Source organism: Thunnus thynnus, chromosome 19, assembly GCF_963924715.1.
Source record: "Thunnus thynnus chromosome 19, fThuThy2.1, whole genome shotgun sequence".
Classification (NCBI taxonomy): Eukaryota; Metazoa; Chordata; class Actinopteri; order Scombriformes; family Scombridae; genus Thunnus; species Thunnus thynnus.
The window spans coordinates 3,485,138-3,506,375 of record NC_089535.1 but is presented as its reverse complement, the minus strand read 5'-3'; the positions used below and the strand labels follow the sequence as shown (position 1 = coordinate 3,506,375).

The window sequence follows — 21,238 nt, the reverse complement described above, 5'->3', positions numbered from 1 at the left end:
GTTGTAGTGCGTTCACTTAGAGGAGAGATTCACAATATTTCATGTGTGTCTTAAAACAACAGTCAGGAGCTCAAATGAACAGTTAAACCTGTTTTTCTTGCTGTAATCATTCCTCCTGTTCATACTGACCATTAGAAGATGATGGAGGACAAAATCCACAGTCCTCCTTCTGTGCAAAAATGTATTTAAAAGTTTATCTGAAGCTAATATGAAGCTTCAGCGTCCAAATGAGTCAAATCAAGTAGATATCTTTCAACGTTACAGTCTTTTTAGTGCCAAAGTCCCTCTTTTTGTTACTATACTTCCATTGCAGCTCAACAGGGAAACACAAAGAGGGAATTTGATGCTAAAAAAGACTGTAAATGTGTCAGATATCCACTTGATATGACTAACTCAGACTGCTGAAGCCTCATATAAGCTTCACATTGACTTTTTAGGGCTGTACTCTGCTAGTCGACTAGTCGATATGCTCTCGTCTGACTAAAGTCTCATTGGTCGAATAATCTCCGTGTTATTTTCTAAGGAGAAAAGTGCTACATCAACGGCTTTCCAGGATTAATCCATTATTTCCCGCGGCGGGCGGGACAGACTAACAAATTACCTGTGAAAACAACGGGGGTGTACTCAAAACACCCCCGTTGTTTTCACAGCTTTGAACTCGCCCAACCTGATAGAGCCTGCTGGGTCTAACTGTACTCAACGTTTACTGAATCAGTGTTTCTCCTATAATTATCACAACAAGAACTCCCGCCAGGCCAAGAAAATATTTTTTAATGCCAAAAATAACGCCAAATATCCATTCATTCGGAAATCAATAGCGTTTGGGAGTCTCTGTGCAGCGCTGCTCCAGTACGCGAGTCAACCTCTGTGTCGTTGCCGGGGAAACTGTTGGTAGCGTAATGCCGTTAAGGAATACGTCATTGCATAGTGTGTTTGCGTAAAGAGCGCGCAGCAGAGAAGTCACGGTGGATGTGAGCGGAGCAGAGGAAAAGGTTAGTAGTAAGTTGTCAGTCTGGCAGTAAATGTACAGTACAGACTGCAGTGTGTCAGTTAATAAATGCTAAAAAGTCACGTCTGTTGTTTCCTCCAAGTGCTGAAAAAGTGAAGGAGGTTAGCTGCAAAGTTAGCAACAATGGGTTAGCATAACCTGAAGACACAAAACAGAGAAACAGAGAACAGAGAAATGTGTGACTGCTGAGTTCACTGTGCACTCTGTCCCGTTTTTGCTCGAAAGGAGGGGATCTTTTACACACTTGAAAAACTGTGAACCTGTTCTTAAGGACAGTGTGAGCTCATATGTGATATGAGGTGTAAGAGCTGAAAGTGTCTCAACTGTAAATTGAGAAGCAGGAGATAAAAGCAGTTGCAATGCCAGCTGATGAGTAAGCATTTTCTAAAGTTATAGACCTAACAGACTGTAACATATTCAGTCTACCTCGCTTCCTGCAGGTCTGTGAGACTTTCCTGCAGACTGCGAATCTTGGCCTTCTTCTCATTCAGGACCAGAACAAACCGAGAGTAGAGTTCTGTCTCCAGGGCCTCTTTACCACCAGCATAGCGCTTTAGTCTGAAATGTACAGAAACACACACAAGTCTTAAAACCTCCTCAGTATGTCAAGCGTTCATCTATAATCCTGCCAGGAAAAGTGCGTATATACCCGTGTTTTTCCCCTGTAGCAACATAACACAATAACTGCTAATCAATGACGGATAACGGAGTTGAGAAACTGACTACAGAGCTATGAATCATTCAAGATGAGCTACACAGGACATGAACTAAAAGCAGTCCTTTTATTTCCCCATAACATTTAAATATTATGTATATTATGTTGCTTAATTCTAGGGACTTCGAAGATAAATCTGATTATATTCTACATTTTTCTTATTGTTGGAAAAAACACTTTTTTGCAACTTTTTAATGTCTTCTTTTTGGGATTTATCGTGCGTATAGATTCAAAAATGCACATCCACTTTTTTACATTTTTTAACATAATATGTGCCTCTTTCTGACATCGTCATATTTGTGTTTTTAGATTGTTTTTTGTTTTTTTTTTGACTTGCATATCTTTATTTTCCGATGGCAAAATACCATTTAACAGACACAATCAGTTACAAAAATATGTCATTAACACACACACCAAATATCAGAGGGAGACCAATAAATAGATCCATATGGGCGTCTAAGATAAATGAAAAACTTAAAATAAATAAAAACACCGTTTCTGCTCATGTCTGTGATCGTTTTTTTATGTGTTGATTAGAGCTGCAACGATTAGTTGATTCATCAATCCACAGAAAATTGATCTGTATTTATTTTGATAATTGAATAATTCATGTTTTAAGCAGAAATGCAAAAGATTTTCTGGTCGCAGCGTCTAAAATATGAAGATTTGAAGCTTTAATTCTGACTTAAATTACAATAAACTGAATCTTTGGACTGGATAATAAGACATATGAGGACACAAAACAATCAGTTAATCAAGAAAATAATCTGCAGGTTAATTGATAATGGAAATAATCATTAGTTGGAGCCGTAGTGTGAGTTAATTGTCTGTGTACTTCTGTTAATAAAGTATTTCTGAATTGAATTGAAATCCATAATGAACTGAGGTAAACTGTGTGTTGAGTCTTGTGTTTTGTGAATCACAGGGGCCCCTCTGACTCTGCCTGGCGTGATGAACACATGAACACTGCTGTGACATCAGTGCATCGCTCAAAATGAAGTGTTGCAGGCAGTGTTACAGGAGTTGGGTAATAACTGTGATGGATTTAACAGGAACCAAAACTTGTGTTTTTAACCTCACTGTGTTGTAGTAGTTTTTGGCGTGCAGTGTTCAAACCTTCCTCACTACCAGCCAAACTGTGTCTGAGGCGAAGAGTAGTCTTATTTAATCATGTATTTATTGATTGAAATCACTTTTTTGTTGTATAAGCAAAGTTTTTTATACCTATTACTGTTAAGACAATGATGCATCTCCTAAGTTTTAGCAAAACTAAAATTAAGAAAGAAAAAGTGTTTATACTCAAAAACATCCCCATTTAATGTCATTATTATGTTGAAAATCTACTTTACATGTCTGTAAATACGACTATTTGCACAATTTTCCCAACAGGATATTTGAGGATGTTGAAGATAACAGGCATTTTTCACTATTTTCCGACCATTCATAGACAAAAACAGATGAATCAGTAATGAAAATAAGCATTAGTTGCAGCCCCGACTAATGTTGAATTGGACTTTTTTTTTTTGTTTTTTTAGCTGCGGTTTGGTCTGTGGGACGTGAGATTAATGAGAGCAGAGCTGCGAAGTCATAAAACCCAAACAATGATGACACATAAAAGAATTGCAGAAATGGACATAAGTCTTTATAGATAACTCTTAACTCAACTGATCCATTGTAAACATAAAAATATTGATTAGAGCAGGATTTTTTTTGTCATATAATTCCACATTTATGTTAATAGTTGGTAGTTCCCAATGCAGTTAGTCAATGTCTGCTACAGGTGGCTAGCTTCTGTGTTTACTTTCATTCAGCTGTACGACTATTTGCACAATTTCCCAGAAAGAATTGATCTAATTCATTGACTTTCCCCGAAGTGGAAATCATCCCTCAACCCTGGCTGGTTTTCAGAGATTCCTGAAGCGATGAGAACGCCGCTTGTTCGGTGTGTGTGTGTGTGTGTGTGTGTGTGTTTACTCTGCAGTGATGCGTTGCTGTTCTCGTCTCAGTCTTTGGTTCTCCTCCTCTAGTGCTTGGTTATGTCGCTCCAGTGTATTTCCCCTCTCCAGACTGTGAATCAGTAACCCTCGCACTGCCTCCGCCGGCGACGGGACGACGTTCAGAGAAACAGAACCCAACCTGAACTTGAAGACAACAATGAAACCTCAGAGGTTAACAGCTTGTTGTCAGGACTTTGTCACTGATTTGGGCATTTTGGCACATTTCGGCTTTCGGCATTTCGGAGGTTTTAGGGTTTTTTTGCTCAGTTTTCACTCTATTTTTTTCAACCAGCAGCTCTCACATCTTGAGGCCATCGACGGCTGTTAGATGCTCCAAATGACTCCCATTAAAAAGGCCTCAACATCTCTCTGGAAATACAAGTCAGTCATTGTTTTTAGCAAGTCATTATGGTCTCAGTCTCTAAAGTCAGGCCCTCTAATAAGTGTGCAGGTGGTTATTTTGGAAATTATTGCATGCATGTTATGTATATTGATTAGTGCAGGTTTAAAGGTTTTAATACAGTGTTTGGTATACAATTCCACATTAATGTTAACAGGAAGTAGTTCCCAATGTAGTTAGCCATAATGTCTGCTACCGGCGGCTAGTTTCTGTGTTTACTTTCGTTCAGACTCAGAGATAAACGTTTGAAATGATTTCTATAAAATTCAGGTTTATTCGGGAAGCTGTAGGAGGCTCAGCAGCTAGTCCTAATATTCGTTGTTTGGTGTGAGTCCTCGATTCCCCAAAATCTCTATAACGGAGCCGGCGGGCGCAAAGTTAACATGACTCATAGAACCACTATGGAAACACATCATATTGATATAAACCAAAATATCCCTTTAAATGATGTGATTTTTTTGACCTGGTCACTGACGCTTGGCGACGTCAGTCCCCAAACAAACAAAGTTTTCCTTCAGATACGACGCTGCCATGTTTGCACACAGATAAGAGGCAGAACGGTCTCTATCACCACTGACCTCTGACTATCATCTCCCTAAATAACCAATCTTTACTGGAGGAGACACAGCTGTTTGTATGACTACAGACTGGATAAGAGAGATAAATCATGTGTTGTTTCAATTTCAGTTTATTGACATAAAGACAAAGAGAGAATTCCTTCAACATTTATAGACTTTACTGGTTAAATTGCGCTGGAGCTGCTTGTCCTTCCAGTACAAATATATTTTTGCACAGATGGAAACATGCTAACAACAACATATAGCTCTATTTGTGAACCAATGTGATGACAATGTGTTTTTATTTTGTCAAATAGTCTCCATTAAAAGTCTGCTGAATCAGCTGTTAGCAGCTCCTGTTTGGGGTGGGTGTACCAGACAATTATCACCGGATTTACTATGATACTGAAGAAAACTTACAAATGTGATGATTCTCAGGCAACTTCTGCAGTCTATTTTCTCTGGATTCTAAGTGGATTTATGGAGGTTTATTGGTGATGAACATGAGAGATAACGATATCCTTGGGAAGTGTCAGTCACACTGAATCATATCAGTGGATCATCCAAGTCATAACATCCTCTGAGCACCATGAATATCTGTATAAAATTTCATGGTAATCCATCAAACTACTGTTTAGATATGTCTGGGTCGACTGACAGACTGACAAAGCCATGCTGGCTAAAAATATATTTAATATTGAAGTCAGATACCCTACTGAGTTGAAGACATAATTACAAACATCATCAACTCTTCCCTTTTGATCCTCATCTTTCCTCCTGCTCACTCTGTCATGTCGTACCACCCTCTGTGTTTCTCACGCTCTGCTTATTTATAAGTGTCTCATATTTGCCAGCTATTACTTCATTGCCTAAAAGAAATGTTAAGTAAATAACCTAAAATACTGCTGGACATGGAAATACCCTTTCCAAAGCTTCTCTGGCAAACACTTCCAGTTGTTGCCTCATTGCATACACTTGGTCAGTATTAAGCTCTTAACGGTTCTCAGATTTACCAGAATAAGTGCTTCAGCTGTCACCTGACGGCTCACATTAGGGATGAAGCCGTGTTGTTGTCGACTGGTGGACCGGGACAGTGGTGGGTTGGCTACAGAGCTGTTGATGTGGGCAAAGGTTTCGCATGTTGTCATAGAGACGCTACTGTTTCAAAAAGCTGCTTCTGACTTCACACTAATTAACTGCTGGACACTTTTTATTTGGGGAGAAACCTCCCAGAGCGACTCCACCTATTCTGATTTTACTACTGAGGTGGCTGAATGTCGGCGCTAATATAAAGCTGCATTATGTTAAAGTCATAAAAGAGGAAAGATTTTCAGCGTGTTTCCAGGTGTAAGACAGTATTATAAAGCCTTTTGTGTCTCCGAGGGAGCTGTGTGATAAATTGCCTCAAGTGATGTCATTTGAGTCAGCGTTGGCCAGGGCTGAACACTAAAAGTTTGAAAATAAAATGAGTTAGAAAGCGTCTGACATGCATGTTTTGAAGCACACCTATTACTTTAAATGGCCGAATGTGCACCAAAAGCACTATGAGGTGCGTAAAACTGCCTTGACGCCCCCAACTCCGACCTTGTTTCGATTCTGGAGCAACAAAAATGAGAACACAGTGACCAAAGCTGTTTCTTCTGCAGCCGAAAAAAAGAGAGATAGTGCGAGCAAGCTGAGAGTGAGCGGCGGTAGAGTGAATGAGAGAAATTAAACATTATTTTCTGACTGTTTCATCATGGCAGTTATGTTCTAATCAGATGATTTACTGAGGAAACAGATGCTCTTAGTTTTTTTTCCTCCTCTGCATTTTCTCTGTTTCATTAATTCATTGCATCCAACTTATGCAGCAGTAAACATAAAGAACAACAGGACAAATCTGTGTTGGTTCTGTGCTGTTGGCGTCTCAGATCTGATGCCTGCAGCCACAGGAGCATCAAATGACACGTCAAATGAGGCGCATCAATTATCGCTTTCAGTGTGTTTGGGCCTTGTAGCGGCTAGCAGCTCCAGGCTACATTAGACACTAACATAACACCCCAATCTGTACAGGCATTTGAGTTGCATTGTGGGTAATGTAGGCGCTAGAATTTGACAAGGAGAAAGAATTTATTCTTTTTTGAAGCTGAAGAAGAGAATACACATTTGGGTAGAGACTTGATAATCAAGTGATGTCTGGGAACAACCCCTTGATCAACAAGATGCCAACTGTGTGTCTTTCCTGCCTTTGACCCCTGCTGATTTGACCTTTTTGATCCTGTCTGAATGCAGCACCCCATCCTGTTCCTGCCCCTTCCTTTCCCCCCACCCCCCTTTACTATGTTGACCCTTGATCTTGACTGTGTCACACTGTAAGGCCTAAATGTAAATGCATTCTCTTCCTACCTTTTGTTTACAATTTGTTGATCACACCTTGATTTACAGTATAAAGTGTTTCCATTTCTTCCACCACAGCAAACTTTGAACAAGGACTTGAGTGATTTTCTTCAACGAAACTGTCCATCTTGAGTCCGACAATGTTGCAACTAACGATTTGATTAATCTGGTGCTTATTTTCTTGATAAACTGTGTAAGTCTATGAAATGTGAAAAAATTGTGAAAAAAAAACTGCATTCACAATTCCTTAGCAGCCACAGTGATATCTTCAGTTTGCTTGTTTTGTCTGACTAACAACACAAAATCTTAATATATTCAATTCACTGACAAATATGAAAAAGACAAACTGCAAATTGTCACATATGAGCAGCTGGAAACAGATTTTTTGCTTGAAAAATTACAAAAAAATTCAATTCACTTTACTTTAATGACCACGTGACCAAAGTCGGTGGAATTTCTGTTCAGTACATCATGGAAAAGAAGGCTAAGTACACAGTGTCGGCTGCACAACATGCAAGCAGAAACAATTATTAGATTATCAAAATAGTTGCTGATTAATTTTCTTACGATCAACTAATCGATAAATAGTTGCAGCTCTAGTTTTAAGTGCATTGCTAAATCTTCTGTGTACTGATTTAATACATCCAAATATTTAAATGTTTTATGTTTTGCTTTAAGTATATTGTTTGTATTTTTTTATCATTAGTGCACTGGGTTTAGGGTTAGGGTTAGAGTTAGGGTTTAGGGTTAGAGTTAGGGTTGGGTTTAGGGTTAGGGTTAGGGGTTAGAGTTAGGGTTTAGGGGTAGGGTTTAGGGTTTAGAGTTAGGGTTGGGTTTAGGGTTAGGGTTAGAGTTAGGGTTTAGGGTTAGAGTTAGGGTTGGGTTTAGGGTTAGGGTTAGGGGTTAGAGTAAGGGTTTATGGTTAGGGTTTAGGGTTAGAGTTAGGGTTGGGTTTAGGGTTAGAGTTAGGGTTGGGTTTAGGGTTAGGGGTTAGAGTTAGGGTTTAGGGGTAGGGTTTAGGGTTAGAGTTAGGGTTGGGTTTAGGGTTAGAGTTAGGGTAGGGTTTAGGGTTAGGGTTTAGAGTTAGGGTTTAGGGTTAGAGTTAGGGTTTAGGGTTAGAGTTAGGGTTGGGTTTAGGGTTAGAGTTAGGGTTGGGTTTAGGGTTAGAGTTAGGGTAGGGTTTAGGGTTAGGGTTTAGAGTTAGGGTTAGAGTTAGGGTTTAGGGTTAGAGTTAGGGTTGGGTTTAGGGTTAGAGTTAGGGTTGGGTTTAGGGTTAGAGTTAGGGGTAGGGTTTATGGTTAGGGTTTAGGGTTAGAGTTAGGGTTGGGTTTAGGGTTAGAGTTAGGGGTAGGGTTAGGGGTTAGAGTTAGGGGTAGGGTTAGGGTTAGTTTTATACTTTGATGGTGTTTTGTCACCATATGTGTTCAATATGTTTAACACATTTAACCTGATTTTAACCCTGAATCGTCTCCACCGACTATATTCTGCAGAAATTCTGTCAGATCAGTTGTTGTCTAATGTGCAGTTTGAATTTCTGGCGTTTTATTTGTGGTTTGAGCAGCTGTGTGATCAGATTTCCAACATGGCTGTTGGTATAAACTGTGGTGAGCTTGTTTTAATGTTGCTGGAGTATATTTGACATGTTGTGGTTAAACTGTCAACTGACTGAGACGCTGTGAGAGAAAACTGAACTTCACATCAGATTGTCTGCATCTTCCAGACATCTGTGGCTCCACTTACGTTCTGTTCATAGTACAACTGCATAAAGTAACGCTGCATTTCTCTCTTTTTGTCAACATTGTTGAGGAGGCCGTCGTCTTGTTTGAATAAAGTTTGTTGGAATTGTCACTGGATAAAATGCTTTGGTTCAGTGTGAGAATAAAAGTTGCAGTTCTGTGAGTTAACACAACATACAATATTAGCTTTACATGTTTTTATGAGACTTTTAAAGACAATAAAGTTGTATTATTTTCTATTCTGGTGAAAGGATTTGTTTAAAACTGCATCGTAATGTGTTTGTGCAGTCAGTATGACCATCTGATTACAATACACAATACGGCATCAGTTGTGGGAATAAATGTTACCCTTTAAATCTATTAAATTAGATGTAATAGGAAACATTTGTAAAACTCAAACCAACATTAAAACCAAATGTCTTAATCATCACGAAGGGGACACGTCTTAGACATTTCTTATTCGAGCTCAGCAGAGTTACAGAGAGAGAACATGCTGACAGATGCTTGGTATGTAAAACACCTCAGGTAACACCTGTACGTGTGTGTGAGAGTCTTCTCTGGTGTTTTGGATGTGAGCTGCGATTAGAGGGGAACGACCGGCATTAGACTGAAGCCTCTCATTATGACTCATAACTTTATGACAGATGAATTACTGTTTTTTTTTTTTTTGGTTTTTTGTTTTTTTAAATGTTGAGCGAGGACACATCCCAGCAACGTCTGTAATTCAAACTCTCCTTTTTAAAAAGCAGAAGCCTCGATTCATTTCCCCTTTTGCTGCAACAGATGCAGTTAGCTTTCTATCCTGTCATAATTACTATTGCAACAAAGGTTTTGCATCTGAATCATGAATAAGTGTGCGTGTGTGTGTTCACACAATCGACCCCTGAACGCAGATGATTCAGCCAGTTGCTAAACACCATCTCACTGTGCAACACATCTGTGGTTCTTTTCACATAATAAAAATCCCACCAGTTCAGATCCATTAAAGCTACATTAAACATTTGTTCTTTGTTTGCAGATATTTGTTCCTCCGAACAACATTAACCTCACCACATCAAAGCAAACATACTTCAGATTAGTTTCTTGATTAACTGATTAATCATTTAGTCTGAAAAATGTTAGAAAATTGTGTGAAAAATATCCCCAAACCCTCTTAGTAACTGAAAAACCTGAGAACTTTCAAGAAGTTGGAAATACTTTAGCTCTTTTTTTCTGAAGTAATTGTGATTGTTTGATTATCAAAACTGTTGCAGATTAATTTTCTATCAATTGACTAACCGATTAATTGACTAATTGTTGCAAAAACAAAAGAACATGCAGCCTTTACCTTAAAGGACTAGTTCACAATTATTCCAGTGTGTCTTAAACCAACAGTCAGGTCTCCATATGAACATATTTTTTTTAAGTAATAATGACTGTACTCACTGCTGAAACAAGTCAGTCAGGGCAAGAAACAGGAGCAGCCAGATGACACACAGGTTGTAAACAAACGACCAAATTAGCCAAAATTTTAGCGGAGAATGTCCAGCAACACCGACCTCCAACTTGACCTCCACTGTACTGTACTGCACAGTTTTCCTTTGCTAACACAAACCAGCACAAATCAGTGCTTGTATAGAATCTAACAGAACTGTCTTAAAGGAGGGTTCATAATTTATCAAGTGTGTCTTAAACCAGCAGTCAGGTGTCCATATGAACAGTGAAAGAGGTTTTCCTCGCTGTAATCATTCCTCCTGTTCATACTGGATATTAAAAGATCCTTCAAATGTGCTTTCAATGGAAGTGATGGAGGATAAAATCCACAGTGTGTCCACACAGTCATTTAAAAGTAGATGTGAAGCTTCTATTCAGCTTCAGCAGTCTGAGTTAGTCATATCAAGTGGATATCTGACACATTCACAGTCTTTTTAAGCATCAAATTCCCTCTTTGTGTTTCCTCGGACAGTGTTTCCCTGTTGAGCTGCGGTGGAAGTATAGTAACAAAAAGAGGGACTTTGGCACTAAAAAGACTGTAACGTTGAAAGATATCTACTTGATTTGACTCATTTGGACGCTGAAGCTTCATATTAGCTTCAGATAAAGAGTTACCAACTTGTCCTGCTAAACGCTAACTAGCCTCACTCAGATTGTCCAAACAGAGAGCAGAATCTGATTTAATGACTTATCTTCTGAGGATAAGGTTTTACACCTCACTGTAGTAGCTGTTACACCTTTAAACTTCACTGTTTTACCGCTGTCTTTCTCCGTAAAGCACAGATCTAAACTAAAGAGGTTTATTACAATGATCAGATGATTACACACGTGATTATCTGCAGTTATCATCCTATTAGGTCAGATAATTTGCCTGCATGTGTGTGGTGAGGTAACTCTGTGACAATCACGTGAAGGCATTGACTCATGTTTCTGTAAAAACATTAACAGTTTCACACTCCATTCATCACTTCCTCCGGTTCAGTCGGCAAATCAAAACAAGCTCGGTGCACTTTCCTCCGAAGGCTTTAAAACATCAACAGGTGGATGAAGATTAAAGCGCGCCGTTATCTACAGTTACACGCAGCGCCGACGTCATGCGAAACATCAACAGTGTCGGCTCTGAAGGCGGCTTTAACGTCAACAATCCGCTAACGTTTTACTGATAAAGCCGCGAATGAAAACACACGACCGGGTTTTTAGAAATTAACCTTCTGACTCGTCTGCCGGCAGAGAGGGAAATTTAAATAAACACACTCAGTCCCTGAAAAACTCACATGTCTAAAACACGTCTCACCAGTGAGTCGTCACAGTGAGTTATACTCATATATCAGTTATCTGTTTATCACACTGAGATGTTACAAAGACGAGAGCTGAAACTATTAGTTGATCAACAGAAAATTAATCTGAAGTATTTGTATTAATTAGCTCCAAACTCCAAATATTCTCTGGTTGCAGCTTCTCCAATGTGTTGCTGCTTTTCTCTGTTTTATATAATTTTAAACTGAATCTCTTTTTTCACTGTTGGTCGAACAAAACAAAACATTATAACATTATATTATAACTCACCCGTTTAAATGTTATTAAGCCGTAAAGTTCTGCATAATGAAGGACATGGCTGCTTTGAGTGACAGGTCCGCCAGCCGCTAGGTGGCTTGTTTCAGCCATTCGGCCCGCCTCTTTGCCCATTTTTGATTGGCTGGGAGTTAGGCAGCGTCACACACTGCCAAGATGGCGACGGCCAGAGCGGCTTGCTTTGAGCTTCAAAACCGCTCTTCAGAAACCAACGGGTGACGTCACGGTAACTACGTCCATGTTTTTATACAGTCTATGCTTTTAACCAGCTTCCTCTCCACGGCGATGGCGGCTGAGGCTCATGGGTATTGTAGTATTATTAGCCGCCCACCAAAATGACGAACACAATGTGATTTTTCAGAAAAGAAGTTGAAATATTTATATTAATATGTATATTTATACCTATAGGATCGTCCTGAGTTTCTATGTTCAGTTATATTAAAGCATATTGTTTGAAGAAAAAATTGAAAAACACTGTGAGAACCAGCAGCTTCTCACACGTCAGCGTTCTTTGAAGCCTGATGACTTCAGTCTGAGTGTGTCAGAGGTGTAAAAACTCACTGAGATGTCCTTCTGAACCTTCTCGTACGCCAGCGTGACGGTGGAGCCGCGGTTCGGAGGAGATGGCGTCAAGCTAAAGCCGTAAGCGACGGAGCTCTTTGTCTCGGTCAGAGCCTGCTGGAGGTCCTGGATGTACCTTTCCTTCTGCATCTCCAGCTCCTCGGCCTCCTCACACACCGCCGCCTCGCTCACTGCAAACAGGACGATCCTGAGTTATTATCAGCCTCGTGTTCAAAGTGTTGCTGCAGCAAATGGACACAGCAAAGAAAGAAGAATAAAACAAACACAGGCATCGTGTAAAGCAACTGCAAGATGTGGAGTGGAAATTTACGACAGTTTGACAAGGCAACATTAAAAACATTTCATAAAAAACAAACTCTACTGTACAGCAGATGTAGTTTGCTTGTTGTAGATCAAATTCTCCATTATTCTGAGTACTTTCAGGACTCCAGAGAAGCAAATAAGTGGAACTTGAACGTAGACCGTTTGACCCCATTTACACTTCAAGTTCTTTATTGTTACATCTCATAATACAAGTATAAGAGAGTAAGACTCTTTTAAGCTCCTCGACAACGCAGTAAGGAAAAAAGAAATATTTAAAGTAGTGAAAGCAATAGTAATAGATAAGAGTATAAAACACATGAGTGCATGTATGTAATGTGCAGTGTGCATGTGTCCTACCTAATATATGAGTAAATATCTATATGTGTATGTATAATAATTCATCAGCCTGGTGGTCTGGTGGATGAAGCTGCTGGTCCAGGCCTTCAGCAGTCTGCGATACTGCTTGTCAGACGGTAGCAGCTGAAGCGGTCCACAGTCGGGGCGGCTGGGGGTCTTTGATAATCCTACGGGCCTTCCTGTTGTATATATCCTGGATGGAGGGAAGCTCATATCCGCTGATGTCTTGGGCTGATTGCACAACCCTCTGCAGTGCAATCACCAAGCCAGTGAGGATGCGTTCAGTGGTGCCTCTGCAGAAAGCCCTTAACTCACTTCATGCTTTCTGGGTGGATCATAAAGCTCTCTGAACTCTGAAAAGTCCAATGTAAAGGCATCCATCCTCTCTCAGGAGGAGGTTTAAAGGTGTAAATGGGTCTGTCTCTCCAAGACACAGACGTAATCTTTACTTCTCATAACTATAACTACAATCAGTCTAAAAAAGTCCAGTTTGAGTAACAGATCCATGAGATTGAAGGATTATCAGACACTAAAACACTGCACAAGTTCAAGTTTTAGCACAAGTTGGACCTGGTTCAACTCTTCGTCTTCAGACACTGCCTCCATTAAAGCAGAGCTAATGTCAGTCTGAACAGCCTAAAGCCGCCCCTGATTAGTGGGGCTATCAATTAATCTGCCGATTATTCTCTCAGTTTCTCTTTTAGTCTATAAAATATCAGATAATATTGAAAAATTCTTGTTATATTTTCCAGAGTCAAAGGTGACGTCTTCATATATATTCAAAATCCTGGCATTTATGAAGCTGGAAACAGAGAGTTTTTGGCATTTCTGCTTTAAAAAAGTTTTGTCGATCACCTATTTGATTAATTGATTAGCATGCAGCCCAGGAAAGTCAACGCAGATGGTAATCAGATTTGTGATCTAGTTAACCGAGATGTACACCTGTCTAATCTGGATTTTATCTGGATATGAGACCCTTGAAATTATGTGTAAATGCTGCGTTTGTCAGCTGCTGTTTCCAGATTTAAGAATGAACCGTCAACTTAAACTTTTAGGGCAACGATGACGAGACGTCCTGAAAAAGGATCAGAACAGTTTAAAGTCTTCAGGTGTGTCTTTGAAGAAAGTTTCTAAGTTGAATCATCACCTGAGAGCATTCAGGCTGCTGTAGGTCAAACTAATAAATCTTCCTGTCCGAGCAGCTGAAAAGGTCAACGATGTTACACTTTAAGATTTGCACAGGTGAAGTGAGAAAGGTGTGTGTGTGTGTGTGTGTGTGTGGTCAAACAGGTGAGGCCGTCCGAGCATCAGGTGAGTATAAATCCGTCAGGTCAGACATGTAAAATGTGAAACGACAAGCTTCGAGGTCGTGCAAGGTGACTTTTTTTTTTACCTTCTCCTCTCCAAGCGTCCTGTCCGTCAGTCAGGAGCAGCTGGAAGCCTGATCCTAAGTCCCGCCCCCTCCAGTCCACCCGCAGGAAGTAGGAGGAGTCAGGCTCCGAGGAGACGTGGATCTCACGCACTGACATGTGCATCACTGCGGTCGGAAAATACCAGATACACAGAAGAAGAGGAAGAAGGGGATTACTCTGGCTTTTAGTAGAGATTTTGGTCACATTACTAAAATCCATCACTGTCTCTGACACACTGAGCTTCTGAGACTGTTTGGTCTGAAGGAGTCTCCACAGATTCATCATCACTCCTTTAACATTGTCTGATTCACGATGGACAGCTTTTTTTAAAAAAATTTTATTTAAATGGTCAAAATTGATGCAGCAGAATCAGAGATATCATCTTTTATAGCCAACACATTCTTCTTCCTTGTCAAAACCTGGCGCCTACATTACCCTTAATGCAACTTGACTCGATTCACTCGACTGCACAAACTATTATGAGCTCAGAGATTACAGATTTGAACAGAACAAGTTTGTATTTTTAAGATTCAAGTCATGAAATGGGTTTATTTGGAACACCCGTGAGTTTAAAGGGTACATTAGGTACCAACTGAACACAAATTAAACAATAAAAACATTAGATATAAATGAATTATTGACACTTCAAATGAGAGATTAGACTTTCATTTGAATGAAAATGTTCTCACTTAAATTGGTGCATTATATGTTAAAAATGTCTGAAAAGTGGATTCAGTGGGCTTAACAGGGACGTTTAGACTGTCAATCATTGTTTTCAACGAGTCATTATGGTCTTAATAGCATATAGTAGCTTTGATGTCTGCCATGTGATTGACAGCTGTGATTGACAGGTGGTTGAGCTCACAAGCTGCTAGCTCAGTTACCCCCATCAATCACGTGATCTTCTCCTTGCAGGTTGTAGTGGTCTGTTGAGAGCCTCCTATAGATTCAGGTGTGTTATGCTAGTAGCGGCTAACGTTTTCTGGAGCTGTTAGCCAGCAGAGATGAAGAGCAGGCTGCAGAGGTGTAGAAAACCTTTAAAAACCTTTAATAAGGGAATCGAAACTGGAACATAATGCTTGTATTATGAACCTGGATTGCTGCAGAGTGGAAAAAGGTGAAGTTTCATCAGGACATGTCCGATTAGTGTTGTAATTTTCTGTCAAATTAAAAGTGCTTCTGAAGTTCTTTCTTCTTGTTTTAGGGTTTTTATGAGCAGCATGTTGCTTCAGATTTTTACCTAAAACCTGCAGTGTTCGGAAAGCTGCGTGGCAGTGTAAGCTGACAGTCCTGCCTGCTGGAGGTGTGTCAGACCTGCTGGAGACCTGTCATAACTCCCACAGCTGTTCTTACATCATTTTCCTGGCAGCTGTCGCGGCCTGCTGTTCACGTGCCAGCCAACACTTTACCTCCCTCACCCACTGTTACGTCTACCGTCCAGAAAAAACAGCCACAAACCTCCTGAGGGCGGGTCTGGTTTTACAGCAGCTGCTTTGACATGCTGTGAGTTTATCTGCACAGCAGCGTTTAGATGAGACCGAACTGTTGTTGTAGAGAGAATAGAAGACATATTGAAGGTCTGAAGGGATAAAGGATCTGTAAACCATCAGAGACCCCACAAGGCTTGACCAGGAGAAACCTAGAAGCCTCCACAAGAGAAAACAAACAAGGCCTGACTGTGCTCAGCAGTTTCAGAGCTTCTAACAGCTCGGAAACATCTGTATGAATATGTAGCCATATTCATACCGAGAACATATTGATATTAATATCTGTGCACAGTGCTGAGCTGGACAAATCTCTAATGAACTGGCAAACTTTACCCGCTAAGACAGCGTGCCTGTGAGCTGATGAACTTACGCGGACATGTGAATTTATGGAGTTCTGGACTCATTTATATGGATTAAGGTTTCCTGCAGTGTTTGTAGCCCCCACTTTAAGGATAAGTCTGGCAATTTTTCTTACTGTCAACAAATCTCATGTTTGGATCCAAACCAACAATGAATTGATCTACTAACAAGTATTGTGTGTGTATCAAAGCCTAATATATCTTATTCCTCCGTTGTTGTCCAAAAACTATTAAAAACACGTCAGTGAGTCACATCGCTGCACTGGGTGACATGTTCCTTCATCATGAAGAGTTTGGTCACATTAGTTTGTTTGGAAACGGCTCCAAAGACTAATAACAGCATCACATTTTCAGTCTCTGGAGAGTAGTTCTGTGTAAGGTAGACGCTACTGAGCATGTGCAGGAACATCTGGACTTTGTACAACATTGCTCATTGTGAAGAACTTCAGTACAAAGTCTAGAGGTTGTGATATGTAGCACAACAAGCTAGCAAAGATGTAAACAGAACTGTGTTCCTGCACATGCTCAGTGGCGTCTGCCTTACACAGAACTACTCTCCATGGCTGTACGGTTGTATTCTGATGAACTAATGACCTCTGTTCCTTTTGAGGTGTCTCAACCACTGACAGACACACACAGGAAGAGAATAAATCCAAAGTCAGATGCTTGTTTACAGACATCTTTGGCGCAGGTGCATTTTTATTTACATGTCTGCTTTGTTGCAGTTGGCCACTGTCAGTCTTGCTGGCAGGCGCAGCGGAAGACGTGCTGTGAGTGAGATTCACTGTTCTGGAGGTGATTGAACCGGTTACATCGGTTGACAGCGAGAGGGCAGATGTTTTTGTTGAACCTCCAGATTGTGAGAGCGGTGACAGAGCGGAGGACAGAGGAGGTGAGGAGATGGATGAAGGTCTGGAAAACTTGTCAGGTCATCAGCTCGGTGTTGTAACAGATGTGATTCTCTACAAAAACATCTAAAGCCATGAAGAAAGGCCCAGATAAAGAGCTGTCACCAAGAAAAGAATTACTGAGTACTGTTATGGATGATAAATTAAATTGCTATACAATTGCATAATTTAAAGTTTTGAAGTTAAATATTCCTCATAATTACAATTTGCATGATTTGTTGTTTGTGTAATAGTGTTTATGGCCGACTGAATTGTGAAATATTTTATGCATTATATTTTAAATGTGTTGCTTTTGAATGTTAAGTCAGATATTTTGTTCCTACTGAAAATCCCACAGTAATACTATATAAAATGTGTCTAAAGTCTGTACAATGTCAATACTGGACCAAGAAAAAGCAACAGATTATCATTTTTCTTTTTGAATCTATATTGTAAGAGTCCAGATATGTGTGTATCAAAAATTGTAAAATTGTAACTAACAACTAAAAAAAAGGATGTTAAGGAAAAGTTGCGCTGTAGCCTCATGCTTTGACTGATTTGAAACATTTCAATGGATTTGTGCTTCCCTCAGTTAGTACTTTAAATGCTGTAAAGGAAATTATAAAGACATTAATGGGTTAAATGTGATTATTTTCTGGTTTCCTCTATGACAGTAAATTAAATATTTTTGGGTTATGTACGAAACAAAACATTTGAGTCATCACGTTGGGCCTCAGGAAACATTTTTCATCATTTTCAGACATTTTAAGACCAAACAACTACTCGATTAATTGAGAAAATAATAATCGGTTTCAGCCCTAATTTGTTAATTTTTCTTTATAGTGGTGTGTCATACAATGTTACATACATTTCTTTATTACCTGTGACACGGTGTCTGTCTGTGATTGTTTGACCCTGACCCTTGTTTTTTTATCATGTAGCCACTAAAAAAAGGCTTTTAAACTTTTGTACTTTCCTTTGGAAATTAATTCTCTTTTTTGTAGATATTGACAGTTCCGCTCATTAGGCTCTCACCAGCTGATATCTCACTACAACTAGAGGTATTACTGGTTGTTACCTGTTTTCTTCTCTGAAATATGCAAGAATGAGCGATATGTAATTGTTAAACACTGGTTTTCCTCGGTGCCATTTGGTCGTGTAATGACTAAAGTGAGCCGGACTGTTGTAAATGATTAGTCCAGCACGCTGCAACCGTGTCATCACAGCGCTGTAAGAACTGTAATGCACTAATACACAACCTCTCATTAGGTGTAAGTACAGGCTGAACACAGTGAAGCAGAGAAACTCACACCTCAGTTAGCTGTGTGCTAATGACCGACCACAGCAGCGGGCTTCCTAACGCAGCACAACACGTCTTTAAAAACACCTGCTTCACTAAATATATGCACAGTCAGGGGAACTTCTCATCTCAACAAGAGATGCAGAAAAGTGTCTTTTCTTGCATTTTAAAGTCACTGTTTTTAGTGAGAACATCTACCAGAGTGTCTGAGCTGCTCTACAGGACGCTGAGGTCACAGACACGATTTTTTTCTGGGAATTTGGGACTTTTAGCAACGGTTGGGTTACATCTTATAATTAAACTCATCAGGTCAAGTTAATTTGTATATAGAGCGCATTCAAAAACAACAGAAGTTGACTAAAGTGCTTTACAGAGACTAAGAAACAGTCACGTTTTTTCCCCATAAAGACCACATTAAACCAGGTCTTAATTTTAAAAAAAAAACACTTGCTAAATCTGTACTATATTAAAAAAGAAACCCCCTCAAATGAAATCAGAAACGGGGAGATGTTCCTGTCGTCCAATAATAATGTGATATAATATAAATGACACAGCTTGGTTTCGTCTCTCTGTCTGTAAACAGAAACTGAAGCTTCAACAAGCAGCGAGACGAGCGAAGAGAATCTCATGTTCACCGTCCGAAAGCTCCGGTGATCTTTAACTCACCTGATAACTGCACCGGCTGAGTCCGCTGCTCTGTTTTTTGTTGATGAAATGTTTTATTTTTGTTTTTTATTGCCGCAAAACGGAGCTGCAACCTGCCAGGGACGCTGGCTACGACGTCATCATCCGGCGACACAACCGAACAGCTGATCAAGTAAGTTTTGTTTTGTTTTATTAATTAATTTATTTATTTCTATTATTTACGTCATTATGCTTCTCAAATGTGCCTTGTGTGTTATGAGGTGTTTATTATTATGCTTATTATATTATTATTATTATTATTGTTGTTGTTGTTGTTGTTATTATTATTATCATTATTATTATTATTACTACTACTACTATTATTATTACTCCTATTATTTGTATTAATTTATTTTATTATTATTATTTATATAACAATTATTATTATTTCTTATGTTAAGAGGTGTACTGAATGCATTAATGAACATCAGTCTTGGGGTTGTTATTATTATTGTTTTTATGCCTTGATGTTTGTAAATTAATCCTTTTCAATATAGATCAAGTGTATCTCAAAAAATTAAAGATCCTAATTTCAGAATGTTAAATGATATTGAGCCACGTAATGAATTCTTGAAAAAAACGATGTAATATTAATTAAAACACTGACATTTTTCTCTTAAGATTTTTTTTTTTTATGATTTGGTTTACTCCATATAATTTGTGTTAACATAATTTGATTAAATTCGATTGTAACCAAAAATTTGTCAGAAAACCACCCAGAATAGGTGGTCCAACATAAGTAAGTCTGGGCCTGGGTCTCTCTCTCTCTCTCTCTCTCTCTCTCTCTCTCTCTCTCTCTCTCTCTCTCTCTCTCTCTCTCTCTCTCTCTCTCTCTCTCTCTCTCTCACTGCACTTGTGTAACACATTTTGGTCTAAAAAAACATCTTCAACATCAAAATTTCTCCTAATGCTTAGGCCTGGCAGAGAGTCAACTTGCACTTTTATGACTGTAACAGTTTCAGATTTTTCTTTTTTATTTTACAGATTTTTCCTGTATTTCAAAAATACATGAAAATATCAATAAAGCTACAAAAAATATTTTGAATTTACGGTAAAATAATGTAAATCTAATGTGAAATAACATGAAAAATGAAAAATGTGTAACTTATATTACACATAACATGATCTTAAATTAAGTAGATTGATGCAATTATAAACCTGATTACCTCTTTTACAACGGTATTTTGACATTTTTGAAAAAATGTAAATCAATCTTGTTTTATCAGTGATATGTAATTTTATTCAATTAAAGGACCAGAGTGTACGATTTTGTGGCATCTAGCAGTGATGTTGCAGATTGCAACCACATGAATACCACTCTGCTAACCCCTCACCCGGTTTTGGGCTGAAACATGGCGGCGCAACATGGCGGGCTTCGTGGAAGAGGACGTACTCCCTATGCACAGTTCTTATTTTCAGTGATTATTCACTAATTAAATCACACTTTTGAATATTATGTTCCCTTTCTGCCAAGTCTGTTCCACTAGATGCTACTAAATTCTACACACTGCACCTTTAAATATAGATTAATATAAAAGATTTTGCATAAAATGATGTAGTTAAACTCAATTTATTAGGGTATGTGTCTGTAATTTTAAGCCTGATTATTTGTTTTATAGCCATGTCAGTACATTGTTATAGGAAATCTAATTGTTTTTGTAAGTGGAATTCCCCTTCTTTACCATTAAAAAGCCAAAAAAAAAAAAAGATTTCATGTAAAATTCAGGTTATAAATTGTATTTTAACTGGAGAAAATTACTGTATTTTTATGAGATGCTTATTTGTTGTTATTTTACAGTATTTTATTGGCGCCCTTTACAACTTTTTTTTTTTTTTACAGTGTGAACATACCTTAACTTACTCAACACTTCATCTTCATAGTCACGAGAACAAAAATCTGACAGACAAACCTGACGAGAGGAAGCCAGTGAAATGAAGTAATGCTGACCTGCCTTCTCTCCGAGTCCCTCAGAGTTGTTTAAGTTTCCTCGTCATAGAGGCTAAAGCAACAAGCTGTTTGCCACATGTTGTT

At 39.0% G+C, this 21,238-nt stretch overlaps 1 protein-coding gene and 1 long non-coding RNA gene across 4 annotated transcripts in view; one reads left to right on the top strand and one right to left on the bottom strand.

Annotated features, from left to right (window-relative positions):
• xrcc4 (X-ray repair complementing defective repair in Chinese hamster cells 4) overlaps positions 1-19,390 on the bottom strand; it is a 40,217-nt gene extending 20,827 nt beyond the window's left edge. For 2 of the 3 annotated variants that reach the window (XM_067574299.1, XM_067574300.1), the window contains exons 1-4: positions 14,471-14,942; positions 12,397-12,587; positions 3,699-3,865; positions 1,436-1,567 (exon numbers count right to left, since the gene is read on the bottom strand). In XM_067574299.1, coding sequence (XP_067430400.1) covers positions 1,436-1,567; positions 3,699-3,865; positions 12,397-12,587; positions 14,471-14,774 — 794 coding nt within the window. In that variant the 5' untranslated portion in view covers positions 14,775-14,942. Of the gene's footprint in view, positions 1-1,435; positions 1,568-3,698; positions 3,866-12,396; positions 12,588-14,470; positions 14,943-19,188 lie in introns of those variants that run through there. The other variant, XM_067574301.1, reaches the window with a different exon arrangement.
• Positions 622-19,179, top strand: LOC137170744 (uncharacterized). The gene is made up of 3 exons (XR_010924664.1): positions 622-992; positions 2,650-2,751; positions 19,106-19,179. It is a non-coding gene; the product is annotated as an uncharacterized lncRNA (long non-coding RNA).
• Positions 19,391-21,238: the final 1,848 nt, after the last annotated feature.